This window comes from Centrocercus urophasianus, unplaced genomic scaffold, assembly GCF_019232065.1.
Source record: "Centrocercus urophasianus isolate 14NV4802_14NV808 unplaced genomic scaffold, USGS_Curo_1.0 seq_65, whole genome shotgun sequence".
In the NCBI taxonomy this organism is placed as follows: domain Eukaryota; kingdom Metazoa; phylum Chordata; class Aves; order Galliformes; family Phasianidae; genus Centrocercus; species Centrocercus urophasianus.
Genome location: NW_024885255.1, coordinates 1 through 15059, shown reverse-complemented (window position 1 = coordinate 15059; position 15059 = coordinate 1). Strand labels below are relative to the sequence as shown.

The following is a 15059-nucleotide window of genomic DNA, read 5'->3' as shown; positions in this document are numbered from 1 at the left end:
ATGGGATATTGGTGAGACATGGATGGGACATGGATGGGACACTGGTGAGACATGGATGGGACTTGCATGAGGCATGGATGGAGCAGGGACAACACTCAGTACACACTGAGGCTGGAAAAACTCTGCCTACACGTTCCATTGCTGGAAAGGGGTGAGAAGATCTTGGTTGTTTTTGTGTTTTTAGTGGAATGAATTATTCATCTCTGCCGCTGCTCAGCGCCGCTGCTTTACAATGGGAGAAGGGTTTTTTCCTGTTACTCTTTTCAAGTTTTTGTTACTTTTTCTCTCTTGTTTTGCGGAAGAAAGCGGAGGCAGCAGCATGAAGCACAAATTCCTCTGTTTGTTTTAAAACAGACCACATTTAGGTGTCAGGATGAAATAAAAGCTGCAATTTATGCCTCCCACCGTTTTCCAGAGGAGCCGGGCTCTGAGCGCTCCATGACTTTTGTCACCAATAAATTATTTCTGATGCCAAAAGCAAAGCTATGCCCAAATCCACATCGGACCAACCCGTGTCCTGCAGGGTTGTCCTTGCTCAGAGAGCATCTGGCTGAGCACCAGGCAGGGCAAGCTGATGCCTCCGGGCTGGAAAAGCATGTGAGGCACTGGGAAATATCACAGAGGGGAATTTCTGCACAAACTCACATTGGTGCTGGAAGCATCGGGCTGTAACACACTAGGAATTACCCTGGGCCTCCCAATTAAGCATGAGCTGGAATGACTCCTGCTTGTTCCTGGTTCTCAGATGAGCCACCAAGGTCCCCCGGGAGGTGGTGCTTTGGGATGGTTCTGGGAAGTGGCCCAGGGGCTGCTGTAGAATGGCTCCTGTCCACAATGAGGGCAGTGGGGATAAAAACAACTCCCCCGTCACCCCCAGTCCCCGACATCAAACCACAGCCCAGAGGAAAGGAAGAAGAGAAGGGAACAGTGAGCAGGAGGGACAAAACGCGTGCACCAAAAACGTGAGAGCTACAGTGAAAAGGAAACCATTTAATTCATCACAGCACGGAGTCCCTCTGCTGCTGTCTCAGAATGAGAAACCCCTGCTCTGCCTCCCAAGGGTGCCCCAGGGGCCGGTTTTGGACCCTGAGATGCCCCAAGGCCATGGGGAGCCCCCAGGAAGGGCTCAGCTCTCCCTGCATGTCCTATGGTTGAGGAATGGACTGGTTTTGAGCAGTTAACCATCAATTTATTGATTTGTTTTGCTGCTGTTCTCAAAGCATCGTTGTGAAAGACAGTCCCTGTGGCTGTCACGGTTTTTCATTGATATTCCATATCATAACATCCTGCAGTGAACTGTCAGAGCTGGGAGGGCTGTGTTTCCTGGTTCCTGAGAGCTGAAAGCTACAAATCCTATCAGCTCTGGTCATTCCCATGTAGTTTCCAGGAGGGGGGATGTGACATAAACAAGGACTTCCTTCTGACTGTGCCGCCATCCCACAGCATGGTCAGAAGCCCATGTCCCTCTCCCATTTGTTTATTACCCTTGATTCCTTTTATACTGTATCATCTCACATTCCTTTGCCAGTTCTCGTACATTAGTTTCTCTTTATCTCAATCAAACACCCCACCCCATCGTGGAACAAGAGATTCCAGTGTGGCCCAATGGCACCCAATGTGGGGCACAACGATTAGGATATCACTGCTGAACACCTATGGTGCACTGACAGATATTTTGGCAGATATTTAAGGGAGGAAGGCTGCAGCTCTCTGGAACCCCTCCCAGCTCTAACAGTTGTCATGATATGGAGTACCCATGAAAAACCATTCACGGTTGCATAGCAAAGGTTGAGATGTTGGCACAGCACGTGGGTCACTGGACTGCGTGTCCTGGGTGCTGGTTGTGATGGATTCTTGGGGAACTGCAGTCTCTCAGTGGTCAGAGTGCTGCATCCACACTGGTCCCGCAGCAGGAATGTGACAGTGGAAGGAGGATAGGCATCAACTGTGATGCATCATTATGGCGGAGTGAGCAGGAGAAGGAAGAGACATCCCAGGGACACCAGCACGCTGGTCTTGGTGGAGGTAGTGGCAGCAGAGGGCTCAGCTGGAGGTAGAGGGAGAAATGGGGCAGCAAGTTGGACCACCATAGGGCTCACAGCCCCACTTCTCCATCAGCCCAGGGGCTCCTCCACCTCCAACCCAGGGGAAAAGGGGCACCTCCCAGAGACCACCTCCAGCCTCACAGGGACCCCGTATCACTGCTGCTGGGCACTCCTTGAGCCAATGCTCTCTCCCACCCGTCCCACTCAATACCTTCCCAGGAGCAGGGATGCCTGTGGATCAGCCTAGAGCTGCTGGAGGAGACGGGGTTCTTGGCTACACAGGTGTAGACTTCCATCAAGGGGCTGAAGGTGAGGAACAGCTCACTGCCGTTATTTGATGCGATCCTCTTGGGAGGCAACCACTCGTAAGTGACATCCGTCAGCCCCACTGAACAATTCACGGTGACTCTGCAGCTCTCCGGGTTGCTCTCATCCACCACGAAATTTATGGTGGGTTTGGGGACCGCGTCTGCAGGAGATGGGGAGATGTCACAGCCACCCCATTCCCTGCGGGTTGCTAGGACCACCCCTCCAACTCACCATACACCTGCAGTTGGATGCTTTCAGGGTGCTCTGTGCCCTCACCATCCTCCATATACACCCAGTAGGTGTTGCTGTCGGTTTTCCTCAGGTGGTCCATCCTCAGGGTGTTGTTGGAGAAGAGTTTCAGGCGACCCTTGTAAGGGCCATTGGGATAGCGGACCTCTTCCCCACTCTCATGGATGGCAATTTTCAGGTCCTTGCCAAAGCGCCACTCAACTTTCTGGAAGGAGCCCTGGGTTCTGGGGATGAGGTAGGCCACCCCCCCCGCTAAGCCCTTTCACGTGTGTCTGGTCCTGCTGCGCCCATGCTGCTGGGAGAGCACAGAGCTGATCTACTGGGGCAGCTGGGACAGAAAGTCACAGCCCCCACCTCTTACCACTCCTTTACAGGCTCAAAACATCCTGATATTCAATTTCCCTTTTCCCTCTGCTCATTCCCCTCCCAGCTCACTCGCCTCCAGCATGATGGGACAGTGGGGTGTCCCATGGGGAGCGATCAGACTGCAGGATATCCCAGCAGATCACATCTGGGGCACAAAATGGGGACAGGAAGAGTAAAAGGAGAGCATGGGGTGGGGATGCGAGCCCCACACATCCTTCCTGCACACCACCATCGCCATCCCCACCAGCATGTTCCTCACCAGCACGTTCTGCAGCACCACGGCCCCAAATTAACGTGGACCCAACCTACATGGCCCCCGCTCAGCATCGCCCCGGAGGAACCCAGACGTACCTTTCACGAAGAAAACAAGAAGCTGCCCCGTGAGCACCACTGCCGCCTTCATTCCATGTTGGTGTCCAAAATCCACACCGAACATCTCAAACAACCCCCCCAGCAGCACCCCCCAGCTGCAGGTCTGACTTTTCCACCTACAGAAACATTTTCATGAAGCCATAGTGATCGCCAGCTACTATCACTAAAACTGAAAACCGAAAGCTGCCCGTTTTAACTTCTGCTCTGACGCTCTGCAGAGCACAGGCGTGCTCTACTTCCTCAGCCTAGTAGGAGTCACAAGGAGTCATCAGAGAGACCATCATAGAATCACCAAGGTTGGAAAAGACCTAAAAGATCACCCAGTCCAACCGTTCCCCCATTCCCAACAGCTCCCACTAAACCACGTCCCTCAACACAACATCCAGCCTTTCCTTGAACACCCCCAGGCTCAGTGACTCCACCTCCTTCCTGGGCATCCATTGCAGTGCCTGACCACCCTTTCTGAAAAGTAATGCTTCCTAATGTCCAGGAATGTCACTAACAAATGAGTTTTTTAGCTCGTTATCTTTCTGCACTGTTTGAAGCGGTTGGTCCTCACTGAGACCCCACTGACGATGAGCACCAGCACCTTAAGCCTATTTCCAAGGTAATGATTGATTCTGTTTGTGGGGGCAACGGGACACGGACGCGTGGCAGAGCTGCAGAGCTCTGAGCTGCTGATTTCCAACTCCAGCTCATATCCATCAGGGAAAAGAGCCAGTGCCTGCAGGAGAGGTTTCTCACCTCCCTGTCCCTCCTGCAAAATGAGGCAGCAGCCTCAGCCCCTTCTGTGTGTTCTGCCCTGGATTTCCACCCATGCCAGCACGGCACTGTGCCCCGACCCCATTCAGAGGTCCACCTCCTGCTGTTGAAACAGCAGTGAGTCGGTACTGACAGCACAGGAGAAGACTTTGCTCGCCCGAAGAAGCCCAAATCCCACGTGGATTTGCATTCGTTTGCATTTTGCCTTCCCCTACGTTGGGGCCAGAAGTACTTTGCTCCCTCCCACCTGGATGCCTCGAGGTGCGGATGATGGCACCAAGCAGCAGCACGGCTCTGCCTGAGCCCCAGTGAGCAGCGCCCACCCCCCGAATTTCGTGTTGTGACAGCAGCCCCCCAGCCCCCCCCACCTCTCTACCATAGCAGCCTCTTAGCACGCTCCCCATTAACGATCCCAATTAACGCTCCTTTCGCAGGGAGCAGACACAAAGGTATTTTGATGCGGGGGACTCAGACAGAAGGAAGCGGGCGGCGCCGTCGGGAGTGAGCTCCCATCAAAGAGACACGTTTAATTTTAATCCCAAATAAAAGCCTTGATCTCGCCTTTGGTGCGATTTTTTGAAGCCAGAGTCCCCTTTCTCTCCCCCCTCCCCTCCTCCCGGAGCCTCTCGTGCCGTCGGAGGGCGTCGGAGGAAGGAAGGACCGTTGGGTGCAGGGCTGAACCCCCAGCAGCAGTCAGGATAGGGGGTGGTTGTGGTGTTAGCAAAACCCAAGTCCAGATGTTTCCCATCCCCAATGAGTCCCCGAGCTGCAGAAGGGGGGGGAATCCAAGTGCCTGCAGGGCTCAGGAGTTTTGGAGGTCCGTGGGAGATGTGGATGAGCTCTGAGAGGAGGGGTAATGTCTCAAAGGTGCCGTCACCTGCAGGTAAGTGGGTGAGGGTCAGTACAACAGAAGCGTTTGCAGCCCTTCCTTGTGCGTGGTGTGAGGCTTCTGTCGGTCACCAAAAATCACTCAGAAAGTCACCCAAATTCCAGCACCAAGAAGCTCAAGAGTGTGGTATTTGGAGAGGAGATGTGCAGGGCTCTTCTGTCCGCTGCCCTGTGCCTGTTACCTCCATGTAGGCAGTGAAAACCAAAGCTCGGTCCAACTTCTTCCTCTTGAAGGAGGGGGACTGCAAAGCAGAGCGTGGATCTACCCTTAGGGATGGGGTAGGGGGCTGCTGCCCCACCAGAAGCCCTAGAAGCAGCTCCAGAGCTCAGGGGCTGTGAGCTCCCACAGGTGTCCTCAGAACTGATGAGGATTTGAGCTTCTCTGCTTCTGCAAAGGGGCCATAGCCGTAGCACAGAACACTCACCTTCATGCTGTGCTGAACAGTGGAGTAAATGGTGCAGCTTTCGGGCTTTTGAGGGCTTCTGGGCCTCTACCAGTGGGGAGCAGAGGAAATATGGAGTGAAAAGCAAATTATGGACGAAAACCCTACACCTCTGGGGCCACACAGCTCCCCTGGGATGGATCCCAGCACAGGGTCCCACCTGTCCTTTGGGGTTGACCACAGCGTAGACGGTGTTTCCCACCATGTGAGCCTCACTGTTCCCATTCTGCAGGAGAAAACAGCCCTAAACTGGTTAAAAGGACGCAGTCCAATCTGACAGCAGCTGCCCTGGAACCATGTGCTGCCCAGGGCTCAGCGTGGGGGGGGGGAACTCAACACTCACAGGCTCTTGACCGGTTTGGAGTTTGCCCACCTCCTCATAGACAGTCAGCGATGGCTCTGTGTGTTCTGGGGGAGCTGAGGGGGTCGGAGCTGGGGAAGAGAAGTTAGAGCTCACAGTCCCACACATCCCAGCAAAGCGAAGCAGGGGAGGAAGGCGCCCCTCGGCCGTGGGATAAGGGGCTGCTTCTCCAGCTCAGAATAGAGCAAATGGTGACCAAAATCCAAACAGTGCCCCAGACACCATGAGATGGACTCTCCTGTGCCAGCAGCAGCTTTGGGATGGAAATAGTCCCCCAGAGTAGGGTAGAACCGGGGGCTGGTGGCAGCACAGGGGGGGACTCAGGGGCACAAGGGGTGTCAGGAGGAGATGCGCAGCCAAATCCCCACTCCAAGTGGATCCAAACCTGCAGGGCGGTCCTTCCTCCTCCTCCTCCAGCACCAGTAGGTGGTGGAGCCAGCAATGCAGACAGCCAGCACCAGCAACACGGTCACTGCCCACCACGGCATGGCACCAAACAGCCCTGGGGAGGAATGAACGGAACGGGTGACATGAAAGCAGAGGGAGGACATTTGAAGATGATTCTACGACTCTACGATTTCCAAAGCACAGCTCCCATCATGGCCGGTGCATGGGGAAGAGACTTGGGCAGGGAAACCACAATATCCATTTGCACGCAGTTTCCAGCAGTAATGTTTCCCTTTTCAGTAGAAGGGCACATTTTCTCCCTGGTAGCAGCAAAGCAGCTTGGGGGGGGGCCCCGGGGGGGGACCCGCACACGCTGGGGGGCAGATGAAGGCCCCGAATTTGCAGCGATGCAACCCCAAACCAGGCTTTGGTGGAGCAGAGGACAGATCACCTGTCTGGCTGCAGGCTGTGGCTGTGTCGATGCTGGCCGTGCTCCAGCTGGCCGGGTTGCTCACATTGCAGACATAGAGCCCAGGCTGCACATCCTTGGGCACATCCAGCACGCTCTGGTTGCCCAGTGGCTCCCAGTCACGGGACCAGCTGTAGGACACGGCGGTGGCCTCAGGCATAGTGCAGGACAGCTGGAAGCTGCACCGCCCCTGCTCCTGCTGCAGCACGCGTGTCTCCAGGTGTGGGCTGCCCACAGGCTCTGCAGGGACAGAGAGGTTAGAGGGGATGGGGAGGGAGGAGGGCAGGAGGTCCAGGCACTCACCCCACACTGACACGTGGAAGCACTTGCTCGAAACGGACCCATTTGACTTTTCAATCTCTGAAAAATAGTTGCCGTTGTCTGCTTGGGTGACAGCACTGATCTGCAGGGAGAGGGGCTCCCGGTGGAAGATGGCTCTCCGAGAAAGAGAACTGTTTGAATATTCAACTTTATCCTTCCAAACCGTCAGGATGCGCTGCCGGGATTCTGCCCCCAGTTCCACTCTCCAAATAACAGTTATCCACTCCAGTGGCAGTGGTTCCTCCAGCAGCAGCTGCAGATGCGTACCGGTGAGCACTGCTGTGTCCCTGCACCCTTCAGCTCCTGTGGAAGGCATGAAGTGAGCACAGTGTCCCCATGCAGAGGGACAGTCTGGGATGGGGACCCCTGTGCTGCACCCCATGTGCTGCTGCTCCATCCCCTCTGGGCAGCACTTCTTGGTGCAGATGGCCTGCACTCTGGCCACATATTGCAGCCGCCCGTCCAACATCCCCTCTGCCCTGCTCAGAGAGCAGGCACTTTCAGGCCATACAGGAAGTGTCCACTTCTTCTTCATGCCCCATCTTCCTCCTCGCTGCTGCAGCCTGAATCTGACCCAAAGGACCCTTCCCTCCCAGAGAAGCTCTGCTCTGCTTTCCCCCTTCGCAAAGCAGCCATGGATGTCCGGGGCTCTGGCAGAGGCGAGATAAAAAGCCCTTGAAGCAAATACGAGCCAGCAGTCAGCAGGGCCTGGTGTGCACCACTTCCTCCATCTGCATGTTTGGGACAACATCGGACTCAGCAGCAGCCCAAAAGCAGTGCGTGCCTGGCCACCACAGCCCCAGCGAGCAGCAAAAGAGGTGTGAGGTGTGAGAGGTGGTGTTAACCACATTCGGGGGCTTGCATGCAGCTATTCTGAGCCCCTGCTCACTGCAGGCTGTGCTGCACAGCTTCCAGACAGCTGCACCCCACCTTGTGCAGCCCCGGGGATGCTTTGCACTGAGGTGGTGGTGGGGTTGGGGCTGGGAGGAGAGCAGGGGAGGAGGTGATGGGCAGTCGAAAGGGAGAGGTTGGAATGGAATGGGAGCTCTGGAGGTGTGCGCAGAGTCTGGGGGTGTCAGGGGGTTTCTCACAGCGCCGCCCTGCTGCCCTGCAGCACTGTCCCTGGGACTGGGGAGGAGAAACTCAGGCACAACCTTCTCCAAGGATTATTGCAGTCAGAAGGTCTGCGTTGCTGTGTGAGGGCTGGGGATGGCTCTACCTGGGCTGGTCGGGGCTGGGAGCAGAGCAAAGCCAACCCCCCAATCCATGCTCCATCTCCTAGGGTACCCCGAGCCCCTGTGAGCGCTCTGCCCACCCCACCGTCCTGCATGGCACGGCCCCAAGCCCCAACCAACTCCCCCCACCCCGTGCCCCCTCCTCACCTTGCCCGCTGCCTGCCACCCCCAGCACGATGCACAGCAGCGTCTCCACTGCATGCAATGCAACCCCGTGCTGCCGCATCTCCGAACCGTGCGAGCGAGCTGCCTGCAGCAGGAGACGGCGCTGGGAGACGGCGCCCAGCCATCAGCAACTTCCTCCCTCACACCCCCATGGGCGCGTGCTGCTGTGCAACACCCTCTGCGTCACCGCCTCCCCTCCGCCCCCCACGCCGTCCCCACGTCACCCAGCGGGAGGATGGAGCCATCCACGGCTCTGTGACCACAGGGGATCGATGCTCCTGCAGGGCTCGGTGCCTGTGCGTCTCCGAGGAAGCTCATTCTAAAGGCCCAAGGAGGTTCTCTGGGGGTTTTGCTTTCTTTTTGAGCCTCTGTTGTGGGAGGACTGGGTGTTACAACACGAGAGCACCACAACTGCAGCTCAGAGAGCGCCGAGCTGGCCCTGGCCACCTGAAACCCCTTATGGCATGAAGTGGGAGCTCTTTGGGGGGTTTTGTCTCATGCACTTCCCCGTGTTTTGCTGCACTTCCCACTCAGCACCACGCAGCGCAGCCGCCCAGCAGTGCTGGGGGAGAACAACTGCCATCAAGTGGTGCTGAATGCAGAGGACGCTGTTCCAAGGGACTGAAATTCTCCCTGCTGTGGGTGTTACTTCACTCGGGTCGTTAAGGAGTTGTTGTGAGAAAAGATGAGATTTATTTTTTAAGAGGAAGACACTTATGGAAAGACAGTGTGCTGCTCTTGTGGGGCTTTGGTGTGCTCTGCGGTCATGGGAAGGGGGAAGAAGCAAAGGCTAGGGCTGAGCTTCTCTTTGTCCATGGAAAAAAAAGCCATTCCCTTCCTATCAGCTGCATATAACAAGCATTTCTCAGGGGAAAAAAAAAAATAGCCCCGAAGTGGGTGTATTGGCAATCGCTCCTTCTCACCAGCCCGGGGCGCTGGAGGATGTGGGAGGTGTGGGAGGAACTGAGAGCTGCTTCCCAAATCGAGGGAACCAGAGCGCTGTGAGTGTGATGCTGAGCAGTGCGGTGACCTCAGCAGCACCAGCGCTGCATCCTCCCTCCATCCCGGCTGCGTGGGGAAGCTCAGCCCATCGCTGTGCGTCGTTGGAGGTCTCTTCTCATTGCTCCGTAACTCCAGATCTGCTGCGTCCAGACAAACTGAGCATGCAGTGATGTGTCGGGCCTTTATTGGGCTCCATAGATCCATCAGTAAATCGGCAGCGCTGGGAGATACTGATGAGATGAGGGCAGCTTTATTGCACTCTCGGCTTTTTTTTCTACCTGAGATTTCAAGGCTGCCCCAAACACTGCAGGCAGAGCCCCACGCAGCCCTACCAGCTCACCCCAGCAGTCCCCTATGGGTTTGGTGCACGTTGCTGGTGACACAGAGCCGAACACAAGGAGGACCCTGTTGCACACAGCCTTTCCTCTATGGGAGCACTGCATTAAGGGGCAGACAGGCAGCTCCTGAGCAAACCCTTGGGAAAACTACATGCGAGCATCCCCAGCTCAGCTCCATCTCCCCAGCGGTGAGAAGATCCCCACATCCTTAACACAGACAATGCATGAAGTCCTCCTTCCTCCTCCTCCACCACACCCCCTCCAGTGCCTCCACACCCCTATAGGACCCCAACAACTGAAACGATGCAGCCATCAGCATCAACCCCCTCTGCTCCACTTCTCCTTTCGGTGGGATGCAGCACAACCATGCTTATCATTCAGTGTTAATTGCCAGGCGCTCATTAGCTGCCACCGGGCCGATCCCTGCGTGTTCCTGCAGTGACGTGGAACCCGGACCCCAATCTCCCCCTTCCCCCCCTCTTTCCCCCCCCCCCCCGGCTCGAAAGCAGAGGAGCAAAAACTAATTAAGGCTACAAAGGAAACTCGGCGCTCGGCAAGGTTGAAAACCTCCATTCCAGAGCAGGGGCTGAGCCGCTTAATTAGCGCTTTTGTCTGCGGCCGAATTCAACATGTAGGGAACGATTTACATCAAGGGGACGCTCCCTTTGCTGTCGGAGCTCCTCGCAGCCTGCCCGGGGAGAGCTGAGCTGTAAGAAGGAGAACGAAGGAGGGGGGGAAAAGGGACAGGAATGAAAGGGAAGCGTTCGGCACGTCTCACGGACCGCGTTGAGGAGGAAGGGAAGATGCTGCATGCTCGAAGCACCGCATTGCAGAGGAGAAGGTGTTTTCATTCAGTGCATCATCCGTGGATTCTCATCCCCCCTCCAGCGAAATGTGGCCCCTGAGATGTGCAGGGGGCTCGAGGGGGGGGTGGATGGGACGGGTTTACGTGAAGGCGGCGCCGCTCGTGTGGTCACAGAGGGGATGGATACACGCGGCCAATGCCACCCCCGATGGGACAGCGTGTGGGGTGGGAGCAGGACGAAGCCGCCCCGCATCGGGCCGTTATCTGCCCTTAACCCCCGCCCGTGCGCAGCTTCATCCCGCAGCATCCCACCCCTCTCTCCTCTGCCAACGAAATGGGGGAAGAATGAGCGATTTCAGCCCCAGCGCTCTCGCGGCCCCGCGCGGCTCCGCCCGGGAGGTGGCAGCACGGGATCGCGTTCAGTGTCACCCGGCCGGGCACCCCCTTGCACCCTTTGGTGCTGTGGATGAATCCCAAATTCGTGGTGAGGGCACGAGTTTCATTTCCGAGCGGGTCGGGGGTGGCAGAAAGCTCGGGAGGTGAATGGGGTGGGTGTTGGAGTTTGTGTGCATAGGGGAGCAAAACAGTTCTGTGCAATGCCTCTGAGCCCCAAATGTAACTCATTCATGCCGTGGGGCACAGCACTGAGATCCCTTTTCCAGGTGGGTTTGATGGGATGGGGCTGGGATACTCCATGCTCCCTATGACCACTCCCAACCCATGAGCACCATCACCCCTGGGTTCCCAGCATCTCTACAGTTTGATGGGCTCAGCATGGCACAACACGTCATCCTTCCCCCCACCAACCTGGGCAAGCCCCAGTCCTGGCACATCCTGACAGAGCAGCTGTCACTTCCTCACTGTTGCCCATCCCACTGCCCCCCATCACCACTTCCTCACCCAAAAGCTCACTCACGTCCTTCCCTGAACACACTGAGCAATTCGCCTCCTCCTTCCCCAGTCCTGGCTGCAGCACCACCGCTCTCAGCCCCACGGACTGGGGGTCTGCAGGAAAGGACCCCCAGGCATGGTCAGAGTTGGGGCTGTACAGTTCAGCTGCGTGCTGCTGGCAATGGCTGCGGGTAAGGGTGCTGCCTTTGGGGGGCTTTGAGGGATGGATGGAGGCATTGCTTTCACAACTGGGGCAAGGGGGGGGGAAGAGGATGTCACCAGCACATGTCACCCTGTCCCTCGCAGGTCTGCAGTGCTGCCATGCCCTCAAGGTGCTGAGAGGGGTGCGGGGAAAGCCGCTGTCCTTCCCGGCGTTGCGCCCCTTGGCTGAGGACATCGTGAGGATCACCTGGATTTCCGAAACCCACAGCACTCACATCGCCGAAGCCAAGCCTGGGCTGAAGGAATTTGCAGTGGATTTCCTGCCTGACTTCCAAGGCCGGCTACGAATCCATCCCCACTTGCTGTCGCTGGAGATCACGGAGCTGCGCAGCGCAGATGCAGGCCAGTACTCTGCAGGGGTAGACATCGCCTCCAAACCCAGCAGCCCCAGGAAGTTTACCTACCGTGTGTTGGTTCTCGGTGAGTGCCAGTGCCCCTGGGGGAGACGTGTTGATGGATCCCCACTGCACGAACCTCCTGACCCCAGCCCGCTGGCCCTGCAGCTTCCTCTGGGAGGTGTGCAGAAATCCCCGTTCCCTTTGTGGTGACATCACCACACTGCACCCAATGCATCCAAACCCGCTAACACCCAAATCCTGGGGGGGGGTGAGGGGGGGGGGCAAGGGATGGATGGATGCATTTTCCCCCCGCAGAGCACTCCCACGCTGACCACATGTCCCTCACACACAGATGACCCCCCTGCGACAACTGAGGGTGACACAGGAGTACACAGCAGGAGCACAGCTGGACCAGGAATGAGATCTGAGCCACATGCTGGGGAGGGGACCACGCCAGGCCCGGGCAAGGGGCAGCCCCTGGATGCTGGGGGGTCTCCGGGGCCATGTGGGGCACAGGGTGGGTACTGCACACTCAGGGGTTATCTGGTGGCTGCTGTGTTTGGCCCACTGGTGGTGTTACTGGTGGCTGTGCACGTGGTGACCAGGCGTTGAGACTGGGGGATGAGTAGAACCCACACTGGGCTCCAGAGGGACAAGAGCGAAGTCTAAACCCACCCAGCACAACTCCACTGTTCTCCCAGGATCGCCGGATTTACCCAGACAGGAAAAGCCACATTCACCCCAGTGATGCCCTATAAGGGCATAAGATGCATTTCATCATCTCTTGCACAAGCCCCAAACCTGGTGACACTGCTTCCTCCCAGCGGCCACACAAACCCCACTGCATCCCAGCGCTCCCAGTCTGGGATCTCCTCCTTTATGGGGTCAGCATCGGATTCGTACCCGCAGCCCCCATTTCGGTGCGAGGTAACAATTCAGCATCTCGTCCAACCTTCCACAGTTTATAAGAAGTGAATTATTTACCGGTGACCCCAACTTAAACGCCACGCAGCATGAATTATGGACGGGAGGATCTGCCAAAAAGTTCTCATAAATAAGTGATCCGGTGCCATCTTCGTGTTCCCAGAAAATCACTCATTCAATCTCCTGTCTAAACGCTCTCCTGGGAAACCTCCTCATGCCTGCTCTGCTGCTTTATGAATTGGGAGTGGGAAGGTAAAGGGCAATGGGGAGGGAGAGCTCCTTGGGACTCCCCCCCCTACATCCATGTCATGTTTAGAGCCCGTGGTGTAGGGTGGGGGAAACCACAGGGGTCACTTCTTGGGGACCTGGGGATCACAGGGCAGCACGGATCCTGCCCTTCCTTATGCATCTCTTCCACTTATTGGGGTCATATCCCCTCCAGCACTACCAAAGGGCCCCTCCAGATCCACGAGCAGAGCCTCACCACCACTCCACAGCAACGCCCTGGCGCAGAGGGAAAGCCCTAAGGCACATCCCATGTTCCCCAACACCCACCCACCCTCCTCCTCCCCCCCTGCGTTTGCGTTAATAATTGAATGCCAGTCTGGGGGACGATGATTTATTTAAAGGAAACAGCGTGTTAACAAGAACACAATCTGATCCCCTGCCACAGACGTCTGCTTTATTAGCACCTCTGTCCGAGAGCAGCGCCCCGGAGGCAAACAAACAAACGTGGCAAATAAAACCCTCGTTTGGAGACACGCTCAGGAAATTACCATGTAAAAGGGGGGGAGAACCAAAAAAAAAACCTACACAAATACACAAAAATAGAGGATGGAGGCACTGCTCCCATGGTGCTCACATCAGGGGTGGAGCGTTTGAGGCGAGGAACGTGCAGGACTGGGAATGGGGCTGCCTCCCCCCAACAGGGTGATGATGCTGGAGGTGCATTTTGGCCAAATCAACGGATATTTGGGGCAAACCGTGGATATTTTGACCAAATCAATGAATGTTTTAGTCGTATCATGGATATTTTGGCCGAACCCTGGACATTTTGGCCAGAACCCGGGTATTTTGGCCCCATCCCCAGCATGCTGGCCAAACCCATAGCACCTTCCCCCGACCCCCCCGCCCCAGCCTCCAAGCTCTTCTCTTCCTGGCACTGGGGAAGCCGTTGCTGCGCCGTTGGCTGGTGGGGAAACGGAGGCACCGAGCAGCAAAGCGGCCGAATCCCGAGGACGCCCCGCTGAGCTCTTTATCCCCGTGCCTCTTCCCGGTTGTGAAATTCTCTTTCCATCAGCCAAGCAGTCCAGAAGTTATTGGCAGAGAGCGGGAGCACGAGCTCATGAGCTGCATCTCCTCGGGAAAGCGGCTCCCGCAGCGCTCTGCAAATCACCGAGCGGGAGGCAGCGGGCGAGCAGCACCCACCGTCCCCCTCCCTCCCCCCCGGGGGCCGTTAATTACCGTGGAATAGGGGTCACAGCGGCGGGAGCACGAGCAAAGAGCTCCCACGTAATTGCTTTACAAGAAATAATAATCACAAAGAGAGCGACCGCCGCTCTGCAGACTCGGCAGCCCGGTGTGGCTGCGGAGGGAAATCCACCTCCTTTCCCCGCCGAGGTGCTTTGCAGAGCTCGCAAATTATTCCTCCACCCCGGCGAACAGAAAGCAAAACCCGTTTCCTTGGAGCGCGGTGGGCGAAAGGAGAGGAATGCAGCCCCCCAGGGCCTCCAACCGAGGGGACAGCGGGGACCCCGCGGTGTCACCAAGCGCTGCGCCCGTGCGGACCGGCCAAATCCCCGACGAGCCGCCTAACGAGCTCTTCGTTAGCCATTCCGCTCCAGCGCGCAGCTCGTAATGAGCAAAGGCGAGCGGCTGCCTCCAAATGGGCTCTGGAAGCCGCTCTCAGACATTAGGCTCTGTATAAATATCGTTATGATTGTTATTATTATTGGCACAGATGGGCTTTCATGGACCGCCGCGCACCGCGGGAGTTCCTGTTCTGCCTCCGGCGCTCGGCGAGGGGGAGAAAACAAATTGCTGATGCCAAATCCACGAGGGGCGCGGGGGTGCTGAGAGCCCGGCTCCCAGCTGGGGGGGGGCGGGCATGGTGACGGTGACCCCGAGGCCAATGCGGGGCACGTGAAGCACAAGGATGGGCTCGCAG

General features: G+C 56.9%; 3 protein-coding genes across 9 annotated transcripts in view; all 3 read right to left on the bottom strand.

The window, feature by feature from the left end:
• Positions 1-440, bottom strand: part of LOC122170225 (signaling lymphocytic activation molecule-like) — a 7131-nt gene extending 6691 nt beyond the window's left edge. The window contains 1 exon segment of the mRNA XM_042836921.1: positions 406-440. Coding sequence (XP_042692855.1) covers positions 406-440 — 35 coding nt within the window.
• A 727-nt stretch (positions 441-1167) lies between these two features.
• Positions 1168-3690, bottom strand: LOC122170249 (SLAM family member 8-like). Its single transcript, XM_042836947.1, is given in 5 exon segments — positions 1168-2047; positions 2257-2514; positions 2586-2853; positions 2855-2895; positions 3321-3690. Coding segments are annotated over 5 exon segments (741 nt in total). The 5' UTR covers positions 3406-3690; the 3' UTR covers positions 1168-1958.
• A 915-nt stretch (positions 3691-4605) lies between these two features.
• Positions 4606-8539, bottom strand: LOC122170263 (natural killer cell receptor 2B4-like). Of its 7 annotated transcripts, XM_042836972.1 has the most exons (9): positions 8355-8539; positions 6955-7275; positions 6634-6891; positions 6181-6297; positions 5778-5866; positions 5595-5660; positions 5417-5482; positions 5174-5233; positions 4606-4980 (listed from the first exon to the last, which is right to left on the bottom strand). In XM_042836972.1, exons 1-9 carry the CDS (start codon positions 8431-8433, stop codon positions 4906-4908), a joined length of 1131 nt encoding a protein of 376 aa, XP_042692906.1. In that variant the 5' UTR covers positions 8434-8539; the 3' UTR covers positions 4606-4905. The 7 variants fall into 7 exon arrangements, with proteins under 7 accessions (XP_042692906.1, XP_042692905.1, XP_042692903.1 ...); XM_042836971.1 differs by having other exon boundaries at positions 6634-7275; XM_042836969.1 differs by lacking the exon at positions 8355-8539 and having other exon boundaries at positions 6955-8217.
• Between the last annotated feature and the right edge of the window lie 6520 nt (positions 8540-15059).